The sequence below is a fragment of the Rhea pennata genome, chromosome 4 (assembly GCF_028389875.1).
Source record: "Rhea pennata isolate bPtePen1 chromosome 4, bPtePen1.pri, whole genome shotgun sequence".
NCBI classification, from domain to species: domain Eukaryota; kingdom Metazoa; phylum Chordata; class Aves; order Rheiformes; family Rheidae; genus Rhea; species Rhea pennata.
Genome location: NC_084666.1, coordinates 59,593,822 through 59,608,402, shown reverse-complemented (window position 1 = coordinate 59,608,402; position 14,581 = coordinate 59,593,822). Strand labels below are relative to the sequence as shown.

The 14,581-nt window shown below is 35.9% G+C and overlaps 1 protein-coding gene and 1 long non-coding RNA gene across 11 annotated transcripts in view; one reads left to right on the top strand and one right to left on the bottom strand.

Annotated features, from left to right (window-relative positions):
* Positions 1 to 14,581, bottom strand: part of PDE5A (phosphodiesterase 5A) — a 65,222-nt gene that overhangs the window by 20,320 nt on the left and 30,321 nt on the right. For 8 of the 9 annotated variants that reach the window (XM_062574030.1, XM_062574039.1, XM_062574034.1 and 5 more), the window contains exons 8-11: positions 12,073 to 12,181; positions 9,039 to 9,123; positions 4,723 to 4,898; positions 3,181 to 3,240 (exon numbers count right to left, since the gene is read on the bottom strand). In XM_062574030.1, the coding sequence (XP_062430014.1) occupies positions 3,181 to 3,240; positions 4,723 to 4,898; positions 9,039 to 9,123; positions 12,073 to 12,181 (430 nt within the window). The remainder of the gene's footprint in view (positions 1 to 3,180; positions 3,241 to 4,722; positions 4,899 to 9,038; positions 9,124 to 12,072; positions 12,182 to 14,581) is intronic. The other variant, XM_062574032.1, reaches the window with a different exon arrangement.
* LOC134139538 (uncharacterized) overlaps positions 1 to 14,581 on the top strand; it is a 68,015-nt gene that overhangs the window by 35,341 nt on the left and 18,093 nt on the right. The window lies entirely within an intron of this gene.

Sequence of the window (14,581 nt, the reverse complement as noted above, 5' to 3'; positions counted from 1 at the left end):
CCTTTCTTGTTTAACATTACCTATTTGCTTCTTAGAAATAACATACACTTTTTCATAACTCAAGCAAATCAGTTTGTTTAACACAAATTGTAACCAAGAATACATGTGAAGCTAAAGATCCAGGGAATAAGACAGTGAAATTATATGTTTGTTTTTGTGGATGTACAGAAGTCAAAATCTGTAATTGTTGGCATTTTTCTAAAAATATGGAGGAAAGACATGTCTGTAGCTATTGGCAAAGACAAAGAGTATGTAACAGCATCCACGTCCAGCATTATTCTACTTGTAGCTTGTCCATAGGCAGAGCTTTCTGAGGACTAGGGCCCTGAAAATTAAGGTTTCATCTGTGATCAAATAATCCTTAAAACATTTGGACAATGTTTCTTAATGTATTTCTGAGTACAACTGCACACCTTTGTTTTGAAATTTGGAATTACAAAGTAGACTTATGCAAATACAGATATTAACTTTAAAAAGCTGTAATTTTACTATCAGTAAATCTTCCAGTATCTCTGTGTGTTACAACTCTGATTTCATTGTCTAGTTGTAAAATTCAGAATATAGGCACTGGCCTACAAAATAGGAGCACTAAAGCTGCTACCAAAGTAAATGATAAGTCTTACACTGTAGATCAAAAGTAAGTATTAAGGTTTTTTTGTAAAATAAAAGGCTGAGTTCTCAATGCTACTTATTTCAAGTTGTTTCACCTTGATATGACTAAGTGGGTTAAAAAAATATCAAGTAAAATTGAAGTGTTGAAAATAAGAAACCTATGTTTTATCTTTTTGCTTTGTATTTCTGGGGAAAAACATTTCTCCAGAATGAAGAACGGTTTCCTAGAAGGCTGAGACCCTGAAAAGGAAATATGTGGCATAATCTGCAGTAATACTGCATGTAGCGTGCATATCAGCCCTTCCCATAACTGAGTATACTAGTCTCTGTCCATCTAAATTTGCTATTTTCTTTCTTATTGTGCATCAGAATTGGAAAGTCATGAACAATTATGAACAGGGTTTATGTAGGACACCCCCCCTCAACTTTTTAATACATTTTTTGCACCTGTAATTTTGTGTCCATCATTTTGCATTCATGTGGTATTTTACAGGTGTGTGAAAGAATGACCAGGCCTCTGTACTCAGTAGAAACCAATACAATCATTTAGGAAATCTAATGACATAATTCTTAAAAGCTGCAACTTTTTCAGAATGCTTTCCAGTGTACCTAAAATGATTTTCTAAAGCAGGGCTACTTTTTGTCTTTCTTAAATTACTGTATCATTTAATTTCCAAAATATTGATAACAAGGAGATTATATTACTTACATCTTATTCAAAATAAGTAAAAGGAAAAAGTAATTCTATTCTTATCATTCTTGCCATGTGAAACAATCCTTTTGTCCCAAGTAAACTAACTTCCCTTTCAGAGAGATATTACAACTATCTAGATGCATATTACCTCACAGTAGGTGTTTGATAGTTGTGAGGGGAAGGATTATTCTTGCATTTTAGGACTGCAGAGTGCAGTGTCTTGTTATGCCACTCATATGTTCCGGTGCCCTTATGTCATCGTGAAAAGCAAGGTTTTTGTGAGGAAAAGGGCTGGAAGAATAGCTAGCTCAACAAAACACAGGCAAACATCATGCCTGTGTTCTGACTTCATTCATAATTTATATCTCTCTTCCTTATCTCCTGTCTTTGACAGCCACAATAAAGTGGAAAGTCTTTGTCAGCCCATTAAAAGAAGAAAAACAGTTCTCTACACCGTCCTTTGGGTAACAGTTTAAGTTAGATTTCAAAGAATCATCTCCATAAGAGAGGAGCAGCCATGCTAACATATCTTCCTGAATCTAGACTTAAATTAGACACTAGGCTCCAAACTGCTTTCTACGATCACCTGTTTCTCCCATGACTAAGAAGAAAACCTACAGTGATTAAGATAGCTATCCAAACTTGGGCAGCGAGTGCTCCCTTTGTCACTGCTTACTGAGTACTTGTGTTAAAATAGGGCATAGAATCATGGTTTTCTATAAAATGAATGACTTGATACCTAAAGTCACTTGGCCCCATGTCTCTTCAGGTATTCCTGACTTTATCAATGCATGGAAACAGCAAATAGTTAAAAAAAAAATACACCAAAAAAAAAAAAAAAAAAAAAACAGAAGTTGATAGTTCAGCATTTCATAATACTCTATTTTGTGAATAAAAACATAGGCAAAGGAAAAAAAAAGGCCTCCAAAATCCTACATCTGAAAGGGTTCTGTTGTATACAGCAGTAAAGATGCAGTAAAGAGTGTGTTGTAGCATGTCAGTGCCTCTGTATTGGTGAGCAACAGCACTTCAGGACTGCAGTTCAAAATGCGTGTGATGCCAACTGTGTCAGAACTGGTACACACTAATCCCAATCTAGCTCATGATCAGTAGCCTTGCGCCTTGTTCTGTGGCACTTTGCCTTGTCCAGTCCTGTCCCACTGTGTCCTACTCAGCTTGTGGGTAGTCTGTGTCTGCCTTCCCCTCCGTCCCTCCCTCTCGTTGTCCTTACCACAACGATGATGCTATTCGCCCTGCACCTCCACTTCAGCAGAGAGAACTGGAGGGAGCACAGACTGTACTTTGAGCTACACTTGAAATCATAGCTGTAGTTACTCCCCTAAGGCAGTGGCTTTCTAAGTACAGAATTATGCATGATCAGAACAGGACACTGCACAAAAATGTAACCACAAAAATGAAAATAATCATAGAATTAACAATTAAATACGGAATTTCTGTGAAAAGCCATAAAGCTGCACTCATACTGTGGAAGCCTGAAAGGTACAAAAAATACAAAAAGTACAAAATTCAGACTTCAAAATCTTTCAGTATTTTTAATTGACACTAGTATTTCATCAGTCGGTATTGTCACTTTAATTCTTGAAAATGATAGGCAGTATTTATTTGTATTTCTGTTTTTCCTGTAGTTACAGCTCTCTGGCTAATTGTATCTCTCATTGTTGGCTTTGTCATATCTTGCTTTTGCTTGACATATTGATCCAAGTCAGGAACTGATCCGTTTAGGCTTCACTATAACTTTTATTTCTGAAAATATGATGCCTAACATGCAGAGGCACATGTGGGTAAAGAACTGCCTTTCATTGTTACATCTATTAACAAAGTAGTTCTAGAGTAATAGTAAAAAATTCAATTACCGCTGTTACCTGCAGCTCCCTCGTTTCCTCCTCAGCAGCAGAAGCATGGTATGAGAGAACCTGCAGGAGGAGAAAAAGAACCCTTAGTACAAACAAAAGTGCAGTATCATGAAAAGTAGTTTTTTGTTTTTTTTTTTTTTCTAAAAGAGAAGTTGCAGTCTGCAGCTGCAGTCCTGCAATGCAATGCACTTACTGAAACCTAGTGTCAATTCAGGGCCCCTACTGATTTTAAAGGAGCTCTCTAAAGGCATCTGGGGAGATATCTGCAGCTTTTACAAATCTCACAAAGCCTTCTTGAGCTAACTAGGCCAAGAAAATGTAAATAGTTTCTATAAATGAACAAAAAACTCTGATTTTCTCTTTGGAAAGTTTTCATGCCCCACTTTCAAAGACAAATAATTCAAGAAACAGCTATAATTATGGGCCTGACATTGTTGCCATAATAATCCTTTCAGGGGGTTATTCATACATGAAAGAGGTTTATCCTAGCTTAAACTTGGCAGAAAAATCTGAAAGAAAATATGTTTGTTTTAAATTAACAAAATAAATTCATATTTTTTAGCTGTGAGAATGAACAGGACATTGAAATGTTCTGAAGGTCTTTTTAGCATACATGCAACTAAAAAATAGCTATTTCATGAAGAAGCCATTTTACATGTTAATCTGCAGTCTTTTTGTCATTATGGAACTTGTGTGTATGGCCTTCCCATATTATCTGTGATGTGTTATAGTAAAAGAATTGCTAATTTGTCACATAAACAAACAGCTCATCTTTTTTAAAGCACTGAAATTATTTTGACAATAATTTTAGCACCTTTTCATTTCATATGACTAAATACAAGTTTATTTGGGAGTTTTAATGTTTCTTTTAGAGGCTATAGGGTACATAGTCCACATTTTAGGAATTCTGGAAACACTCTGTTTACATAATGAAAGTGAGGTGATCCAAAGTCTACAAATTTTTCACTTTCAGCTTCAAGTTATCATCTCTGACTAACTCAACGTCTTAGACCCTCTTCAGCCATCAAACTTAGCAGTAACCAGTTCAAAGACAGAGAGCAGGTGATGTTCATCTTGATATGGTTTGATGAAGTCTTGAGAAAATTGCAGAAAACATACAGTAACGTTGCCATTACTCCACAAACAAGACTGAGCCAAAATCATCACAGAAGATAATGTCTCAGACAAGAAAAGGAAGCTCCTAATCCCCCAAACCATTTTTCTTCCTATGCAACAGAACAAATGAGTAATGTTGCCACCATGTAGCCTTGTGTAGACGAAAAGATGCATTTGGGTTCACCACTAAATACAATAAAGTTAAAATACAATACCAAATAAAATAGCATGCAGGCAAATATGGAAACAAGCAGAAAAATACAGTATTCCTGTGCAACTCGAGGGGCCAAATGCTGTTCTCATGTGAGAGAATGGTTTCGGTTCAGTATTCAAGTGAGTAACAACAGTTATGTGTAGAACAGACAGGGTATGGTGAAAATCAGAATCTATTGTGCCAATTAAGGACCACCTAGATTTTGAGCTCACCTCTAACGTCACCATCTGCTTGGCCATGGCTCTTTCTACAGCTTCATACATCTGTGTATTCTGGATTCCCAAGCCACAAAAGATGACAAATGCTTCCAGGAACTGTTCATCATTTCTGTTGAAAGCCTTGATGTTGCCTGAGTTTTCTTCCATCTTATTCACAAGCTGGCAAACCCCTAACCCGGATACCAAAATTAAAAGAAATAATATAGAGAATTGCCAAACTATCACCTTGTTATGTGAGTACATAATACAAAAATTAAGTTTAAGACTCTGTTTGGCCTGCAGTACAAATCAGCCCTACAGTACAAATAAACAGTTTATATAAAAGTGATAAATGAGAATGCTATAGAATCCACTCCAAATTTTTTTAGAGTAATTTCACTGTATTACAGAATAAATACTTAAAATACTGTATGTTGTTTAGTAGACTCAAAAATATTTGTTAGGATTTATAAAACAAAAATGTCAGGCTTTACACACTAGATTATCTTGCAGAATTCTAGGGTACTTTTCATCTTGACTTTTATTATTAATTGTATTTTAGATTGATTTAATCCCAAAAGACAATTTGTCCTTTGGAGGCTAATTAAATTTTTGTAACCATGCCAGAAGAACATTTATGAAAGTCAAAACAGTGGTACACAGAGTTTTCACTTCCTTATTTGAGTCAGTACAGGATTTTTTTTAAAAATGAACTAAACAGAAAATAGAGTTGAGGCTCAAAGTTCAGTGCTGATTCTATGAAGATGTGATTGAATTACAGCCTGCTCCAAAGTCTACTAGTCATGGAACAGCCTCCAGCTGAATTCAGATTGTTACCATCAAGCTTTTTGATGTTCGTATTTGTTTATTTTGTGTTAATATTTCCTAATGATTCTATTCAGTACCAGAATTTTCTGTGCATATGCCATTGAGGGGTCTGACATATAAGTTCTACTAACACTTGCTTCAGCTAAAATCCCTGGTACCATTTTAAACAAAGGAGAATTCACATATATACCTCACCTTAGCTTTCCCTAATGAAGTGCAGTTTCTGATAAGAAATCAAAATGTGAATTAAAGCAGCTGCATTGCAAGTATGAAATGCCTGTGGGCAGAACTGCTGTGTGGATTATTGTTACCTTTAACCCAACTGTTTTTCCCCCCACTTTCCACATTTTTGAGAATAAAACCTAACATTTTCTTTCCTGGTCAACTGCAAATAATTAGCCCAGTGAAAATCAGAGTTTCATTTGCTATAAATTGCAATTCCTTATCAATTTGTATACCATATGTATTTTATGAAGAACATTTTGCAGTAGAAACAGTAGTCTATTAAATATATTTTTAACCAGTAAAAATGAAAGGGAAGATAACTATTTAGTATGATGTTTCCAGAACATTGTTACTATTTTTTGTATTTTCTTGCTTCAGCAAGATTTACATAGGTATACATGAACAGAATCTGAGTGCTTGCCTTTGGTACTTACAGTTTGCCACCATAAGGTCAGGGAGGCCAGATTTGCTTTCTGCTTACGGATAAGGAAGGAATTATAACAAATACTGTTTTATATCAGTATCAACAGTGAACGTAATCAGCATCTACTATAAGGTCTTGTCAGAGCTACCTTTTTTTAAATAGAAATGTTTCTGCCCTTTTAGCACTCTACATTTGTTTACTAAAATAGCCCTTCAAGCATTTCATTAAAGGAAAAAAAAAAGTTTGAGGGATCACGTGTGTTTCTTCCCTTTTAATAGAGTGTAGAAGTCTTAAGAGAAAAATGCTGCACACATGAAAACTCTGTTTTTAGAAGAATACTGGCCTTGAATGTACAAGCTTGAATGTGAAAATAAAAGAACACTATCCTGTTTCCAAGTATGTTCTGTTTTGGGAACTTGTTTTAGTATCAGATTCTGCTCTAAAGAGATCAGCTTTAGCTGTAAACTACTGGGGCAGGGACTATAATACCTGAATATTGCAAATAGAATTCTGAACTTCAGTGGACTGAGAGTAGTAGATTGATTGATAGTAAAAATACATAATTTCAGGGAAAAAGAATTCCCTAAGAACAAGATTAACTTTTTCCTAGGAAAAAAGAAGCTGACTTATTAAACTCTATAGGGCAGTCTCACTTTCAGATCTCTGTTTAGTCCTATTTATGAAAATACAATTATTTCCATAGCAACTGTGATGTAATAAATATAGGATTTAAGACCAAACAGAATAAGGCACAAGAGCAAATAAATTCTTAAAAGACACAGCTTTGGAGTGTTTGTAAATTTCTCTTAAAAATGAAGATAACTACAGTAAATTTACTATGTAATATATATTAAAAAAATACTCTTTAATTGAAACATTTTCCAAAAGCTTCCCCAAACCATTGATGGGTTCCATACCTCAGAATTAAAGAAGCCCAAAATTCTTTTATTGGGACATACTTAAAAAACCACAGAAAGAGTCTATAAAGTTTTCACCAAATACCTGAAAAATGCACAAGTCAGGAGAATAAAAAAGTTTTTTTTCATCTCTCTTGCCAGTAAAATACGCTTGGTTGTGTTGTGGACAGCTTCTCCCCCCACCATCTGCCCTACCTTCACTCCCCAAATTCTGGTCTCAGGAATACTAATCTTAAAAATAAAAAAGGAGACCTATAATCTTCTTGAATATTATACAGTATACTAAAGGAACTTCTAGGTATTGTCCCCAAGACAACTTTTGCCCTGTTAAAGATCTGAACATTAGGTGGAGATTAGGAGATTTCGAAGAATATTTCCCACAAAAAGCCCACATAAATGGATAGCCTAACTGAAATTTTTAGTTTGAAGTTCCACAGCATATGATACCACTCTATGAGATCAGATGCAACTGTTTTATCAGTAGCTAACAACATAATGAAATATCTCTAGCTAAAGCTCCAACAGTTCAATCTTCATCTTTGTCTTGTGGGTCTGGTAGAATACTTAAAGTAATAAAGGATCTCATTGAAGAAGCCAGTATTAAAGGAAACTTCACAGAACTGTATTAGGTAGCAATGTTTGTCTGCTTTGAGCGTTGAAAAAAAAATCTGTCTTCATGAAAAGGGGCTTCATACTTCCTACAGACATTGATTAGGCAGTACTGCCACAATTCTCAAGGATGATTACTTGAAGACTTGTAAAAAAATGCATCCTTGGAACTCTGAAATGTTTCCTTGTCAATTTTCATGAAGATGAGGATGTTCAACTCATGCTGCTGTCTGAAAATCAGTACATTATATGTTCTATTTATTTGTGGAACTTACTGATGTCGGCAAACCAGTCTTACATTTATTCTATTCCTCCTAGGACAGGGAAGTCCTGGCAATTTTCAAAAAACTATCATCATCCCATTCTCTGAGGTGAATCTGAAACCCAGTAGAAGTCTTACAAGTTATTAAGCTTATTCTCTGAAGCATTATTAGGACCAGATCCTCAAAACAGTTTAGGTACATACTTATCTTTGAGGATCCAGACCACAGCTACCTAAGTATTTTTAGGAAATTAAAGAGAACAAGGCTTCTAAGTCTGCATAAGGCTGTAGGCTTTTGTGGACCTAAGTGATGTCAAATTACTTCTGAAATTTTTACCCCAGGAATCCAGTGGTCACTCTTTAATGTAGAAGAAAAACAGTGCTAGAAAAAGCAGAGGAGGCTCTACAGAAGGTATTTACACTAGGTAACTTTAGGCACCTATCTAGTGTCTTAACGTGGGATTGTAGGCTCCCCATATAATCCACAGATAGAAGCAGGCACCTCCAAAGGGCAATTCACAGCATCAAAAGTGAACATCACTTCGCCTTCTAATGTATGCGTCTTTTTGTAACGAAGTCTCATTTGAGGAAAGTGGCAATGTCTGGGCAGTTCAGCTTGCCTTCCCCAGCGCGAGACTTCCAGGTTGCAGTCGCTGTTCCCTTACAGCCCAGCACTACAGACAGCTCAGGCCTGGAGAGCTTATTTGCTGGTACATATCTTTTCTGTCTTTTACTGCCTTTCAAAAGATGTGCACAAACAAGAGTGAGATCTTACCCTCTGAACAGATTTTCACCATTCTGAACAGGGAATGGTGAAAATAATTTTACTTACAGAACATTATCAAATGCAAAGAAGCTACAAAACCAGAGAAATATCATAGGGATATTTTAGACGGTAATTTGGTAAGCAGTTTACAGTGAAGGTTGCAGTGATCTTAGCTGAAAGCACAATAATTAAGGATCTTTTCCCATGCTTTTAGATTCTATATTGCCAGGCTTTTACTGTGGAGCATGTGGCTTGCTACTTCTATGAAATGTACGACTTGTTTTTTGTAAAGTTACCCACCTATCACTTTATTCTTTTTCCCATTTTTGATTGGTGTACACAGCAAACTCTTTATGTGTTGGCTTACATTCTCTGCATTGTCATTCTGTTAAACAAACAAAAAAATAAAGTTACAATTTTACAAACAAGTTTTAGCTTAAAGTGAAAAAACTGCAAGCTGAGATCTAAAATTGCTTGGTTTACATACTTTTTTTCCAGAGGAACCATGTTTTCAAAGAGTTTGCACATCTTTGGTCAGTAATAATAAACACTGTATTTGATACAAGCTTTGGTAAATAATAATACAGATGATGATAATCATTCAGTAGGAGTTTACAGTGATGTATGTCCATGTGCTAATCTGATAATAGATTCTTTCCTTAGAAGGTACCACTTTCATGAAAATGACAGTTGTGCACGCATGCACTGAATCTCTGAAAGAGATTTCATAAAAGAAGAGTGGCTACCTGGCATTTTCCTAATTGTGTATTTAATGATACTAAAATTTTCAGCAGCCCTTTTGGTTTGTTTGAGATTCCTTGATTAAAGAGATATTTAATCCACCATGGCCATGAAATATGCCTTAGTGGAGATCAAAGTTATGATTCAAAGCATGCCTAGTTTTCTAAAAGGTCAACATTTCGGCAGTCTTTTCATTGCTGTCAGTTTATCTCATGCTCCAAGTGAAGGAAATTGAATTTATTTAGGGAAGGGGAGGGAAGGGTGGAACAAAAAGACAATATATCTTTTTCAAATATCTAGTGAGAGAAGTCCTCAGTTCTTTTCTGTTGCACTTAGTCCTGGAGTAACATGGCAGTTGCTAAGAGATAAATATGGTCCACTCTCTGATTGTATGTAAAGCAAAAAAAAAAAAAAGAAAAAAGAAAAAAGGAAAAACATATACACAGTAATATTTCAGATCCAAAGATTGTTTGTTTGGTTTTTTTTAGTATTGCTGCTTTAATATGTTAATATTTGGTGCTGTGCAAGTGGTTGGAGATTGTTTCTCTGCAGGCATTGCACAAATGCTTATAATGGGAGAGGGGAAGCAGGATTTTTTGGAGAGAATTTGAAAGATTTACATCATGTCAGATTCTTCATATGACTCCAGAGACTTAATAAGTAGTAGCTTATTAGCAAGATAATAGATGAAATAACTGACAAGTAGAATTTCCTGGTTTCTGAACTGTGGTCTTGAAAGACATACCTGTGAAATTAGCTGTAAAAAAGGGAGGAAAATCTGCATCTGTTGCTAGACCTCTCCTGCAAGGTCAGCTGAGAAACAGTGAAGTCAAACTTGCATGAAAACTGGTTTGTGGCTACTGTGAGTAGAACCTGCTGTTTCATAGTAAAGTTCATTGTAATTCAAATTTAGCTTGGTTGTAGATAAGACCACAGTGCATAGTGCTTAAAAAAATGCCTGACCCAGTATTAATGAACAGGAAGGAGACCAAACAACAGCAGGAGTAAATGGCTAAAAGAGCCAATATAGATATTCAAACTTTGTCTATGCTGCACTAATTTTGTTGATTCAGGGAAGAACTTGTGCACACGAGTGCTAAGGCTTAGCATGTGGCTTCTGTATTGTCACTGTAGGTAGCCTGAACCTGAGACGGGCAAGAACAGGCCTCCACCATGGAAGAAATAAGCTGTCTGGTCTGCCTCATATCACTGCATCAGTGGTTGAGGCCACCAAAGCAGCTAAAAAGCACCAGAGTGTGTTCATAAAGCGAGTAAGGATGTCATGGAGTGCTTTAAAAAAAGAGGCAACCCAGGGTTTTGGGGCACCAGGTACATCTTGAATTTCCCTCATGTTAGGGTACTTCAGCTTTCAGCAGCCTTGAAACTGCCTCTGCACAGTGGTGGAGATGCAGCCACAGGGACTGCATTGACAAAGGGAAAGGCTTTTGTATGAAATGACTCTCAAGGTATTTTTTCCATTTTAAAATGTCTTCAAATAGTCATCTATTTCTTTATTGATACAATAGAGTACATCCATCTGATTCTGTTTTTTCTTCTACTCTTCCAATTGAGATAGCGTTGGGCCTTATACTGTGAAGTGCTGAGCTCTCAATTGCTGCATCGCTCAGTCCTTCATAGAATCCTACTCCAGAACAGCAGTGAAACCTCGCACACAGAAAAAGTGAAGCAACTCAGCTCACCGGTGTGAGCCTGCTCCTCCTTTCCACTTACTGAAACAGTCACACTGAACATAGTACTTCCTGACCTTCCCATTGCTCAACTCTGAATGGGTTTGGTAAACTGTTTGGTAAAAACTTATCTGGTCCCATAATACCTCCTCCTTCCTCTTACTAGCCTCTACCTGAGCCCCTCAGGCTTAAGCATGAGAGAGGCTTAAATATAACAAGAAGAGCAGATACTGTTCTTAGTTTCTTCATTGACAGAAAAATAGAAGTTTGGTTTTTGTTGACCAAACTTTGTTTTTTGTTGACAATGATTTTAAAAGACAACATGACTTTAGTCAGAATCTTGCCAAGTGACCTTCCCTCCCAACTCTCCCCTATCTGTCTGTGGGTCACCATACCACAAGCTGACACTGCTTAATGAAGCGTGAAGCATAATCTGCCAAAGAAACGTGAAGCTGTTCCTTCAAAACAGCAGAGAATCTGCATCCATAACATTAGTCTTTGCCAGAGCAAGAGGGAAAGGAGGGAATGAACGGGAGGTAACTTCCGAGACCCTCCCAACAACCGCAATAAACTACAGAGGATTACTTTGAAAACCTCCAGCTGTTCTTCACTCAGATGCTTTCCTTAGAATATACTGCTACCTCTCAACCTTGCAGTGTGAATTGATTGACAGACAAATGTTAGGCCTTTTTAATAAAGGCTATTGGGAGAAAACCCTCTGCTGGTCACCTTGCTCACTCTGTTTGAGTATTGTATTATTTGCACATTGATAATGAACATTGAAAAAACTCTGCCTTCCAATTAACAAAACAGGAATAATGAGGGGAAAGCAAAAAAGACTGGAGAGAAAAAACAGAAAAATATTTTCCATTTCTGAATTTCAAACCTAAGCGTATTTTACTTACTGTCCAGGGAAATCTTCTATCTTTGCAGACATCTGGGATATTGAGGGGCTGCATTGTATTCTTGACATATTCAGCATACATATAATTGATTTTGTTTGTATCATAGTCTCTGAAAGACAGAACATTCCTATTACATGTGTCATATGACAATAGGTTGTATCATTACGCAAAGTAGGTAATTGTAAAAATTTTTCCAGTATAAACCAACAAAAAATATAATCAATATCTATATAATGGAGCTGATTTCAAATCCTGTCTCCTAATCTAGCTGTCATCAGCATTCCATCACAAAACTGCTACACCATTTCTTTAACTTTCTAAAATGTTAAGTAAGTCAGAAACACCAAACTTAAAAAATTATCAAATGAGTACAGCTTATGTAGATGAAGGATAATTAATGAACAAAAGTGTTCACAGTGAAATAAACAGAACTTTTTAAAAATAATATTCCTTCACAAATCTGGGACACTTGAAAAATCACTACCAGGTAAAATTCACCGAATGCAGCTGGTAACATTGTGAATTTTCTGATTCTAAGTTCATTTCAAATGTGTTCTGAAAGTAAATTTGTGATCAGTTGCATGGGGATCATATTACTGAAATAGAATTTCTGATTTTCCAAATGAGGTCATAAAAAATCATTACAAAATCAATCATTTCTCTCCTAATTTTATAGCCATGATTTATTTAATTTAGGCATTTTAATTCTATTGACCCCTTTGCTTGTTTTGGAGGAATACACGTCTTCATATGTGCTTATTCACAAGTCTCTGCAGTTTCCCTCTGATACTGGATTTGACTCTAGTTATCCTTCTGCTGTAAATGCATATCCAAGGGATGTTCGCAGTACTGGGGGAAGGGAATTGTTCTTTATTTAACTTGGTTATACATGGCGACACCTCACAATTCTGAAAACCCATCTGATTTGGAATTTGGTTCAGGGTCCTTGATTATATAATCAGCCAAAAGTTTTATCTTGTAAGTAATACTTCCCATCTGATCTGTGTCATTATACTTCTGTCTCCCCAAACCTGTGACCTTAGAACATAGCAGAAGTTTAACTCCAATGGCTGAAACATAATACAGTCCTTAGTATACGGCAGCAAGCAACTGTGCTGTCTGTGCTGAACAAGAGTCAGATATACAATTAATTGCAAGCCAGCATTCCCTCCCTATCAGTTGTGAGGAATAATTTACTAATGGCCCATAAAAGCAGTAAATTAGATTTGTAGTGCATTAACTAGTAAGCGTGAAAGGAATAATGAATAGAAAGGGTAAATTCTTTCACTTTACCATCCCCATAGTATGGAGGAGGAAGTAAACAGAAAATTTCCCTTTTATCCTGTGATCTTACTATCCTTTGTACCTCTATATCTTCTGATTTCATGTTGTCTAAGATCATAACAGAGCTCAACAGTTTTTACTTGCTTATGCTACACTCTTTGGACTTAATTTCCAAATATGTGTAGTTAAATTTCCCATAGGAAATGTTCCCTGCAAAAAAAGCCCAATGGATACAAAAATCTCTGTTTTCTTTCTGGACACTACATATGCAGTAGTGCACTTTATATGCAGCTATGTATCACTCTTTTGATATTATTTGAAAGAACAGCTTTCAATGACAGAAAAAAGTATTGGTGCCAGTCATTTTCAGAATTTAAATACGGCAGCTCAGACTAAATATGGAAACTATTTAGTTTGCATATTTGAATCCAACTATTTCTATTTCTTTCCTTTCCTCCCAATTGAAATTCTTGATGGCTTCTTGAAGACAACTGAAAGTTGGAAGTTCAGGACTTTATTCCTGATTCACTTGATCATGTTTTTTAACTCAGTTTCCCTATCTATAAAATGAAAATAATGCTTATCCTTCATTATAAATTACTTTATAAAATGTTGTTAAAAGTCACAAATAGAAAGTGTTAATATCATGATTAGTATCTACTAAAGTGGATACTTTCCAATAGATAGCAGTCTACCAGATTTCTTAGAGATGAATTCTAGACAAGCCCACAAAATTAATTTTCACTTTTTATACACCTCGAAGGCTTAGTCTTGAAATGCATTTATTATTTTATTTTTAGATCTTCTCCGAGCTGTGATCTTAAAGAAGATTAGGCAAATAGGTAACTTCAGCTATATGACAGGCCACTAATTTGTTCAATCTTTGTTCAGTCTATGTTGGTACCAATGTTTCAGAACTTTCCAAGTTCAGATCTGTATTTTATAAGCTCTTTATGGCCAGGATGTTTATTTGTGCATTTGCACAATACCTACTGCAAAGGGGCTGACCCCTTGTCTGGAGGTTTTGAGTACTGGCTTACTGCATTATTGTTTTTATTAACAACAGCAAGAGTAAGCATGTTAAACCAGAAGGCTGTTATTCAAAGCATATAAGCAGAGCTCAAAATCTAACTAGGAGCCTTAGGTTATAAATTACTATGAACATAGAAGTCTTAAACCCAAAATAATTTTCTGTATCTTAAATTTAGCCCCAAGATTTATTTTG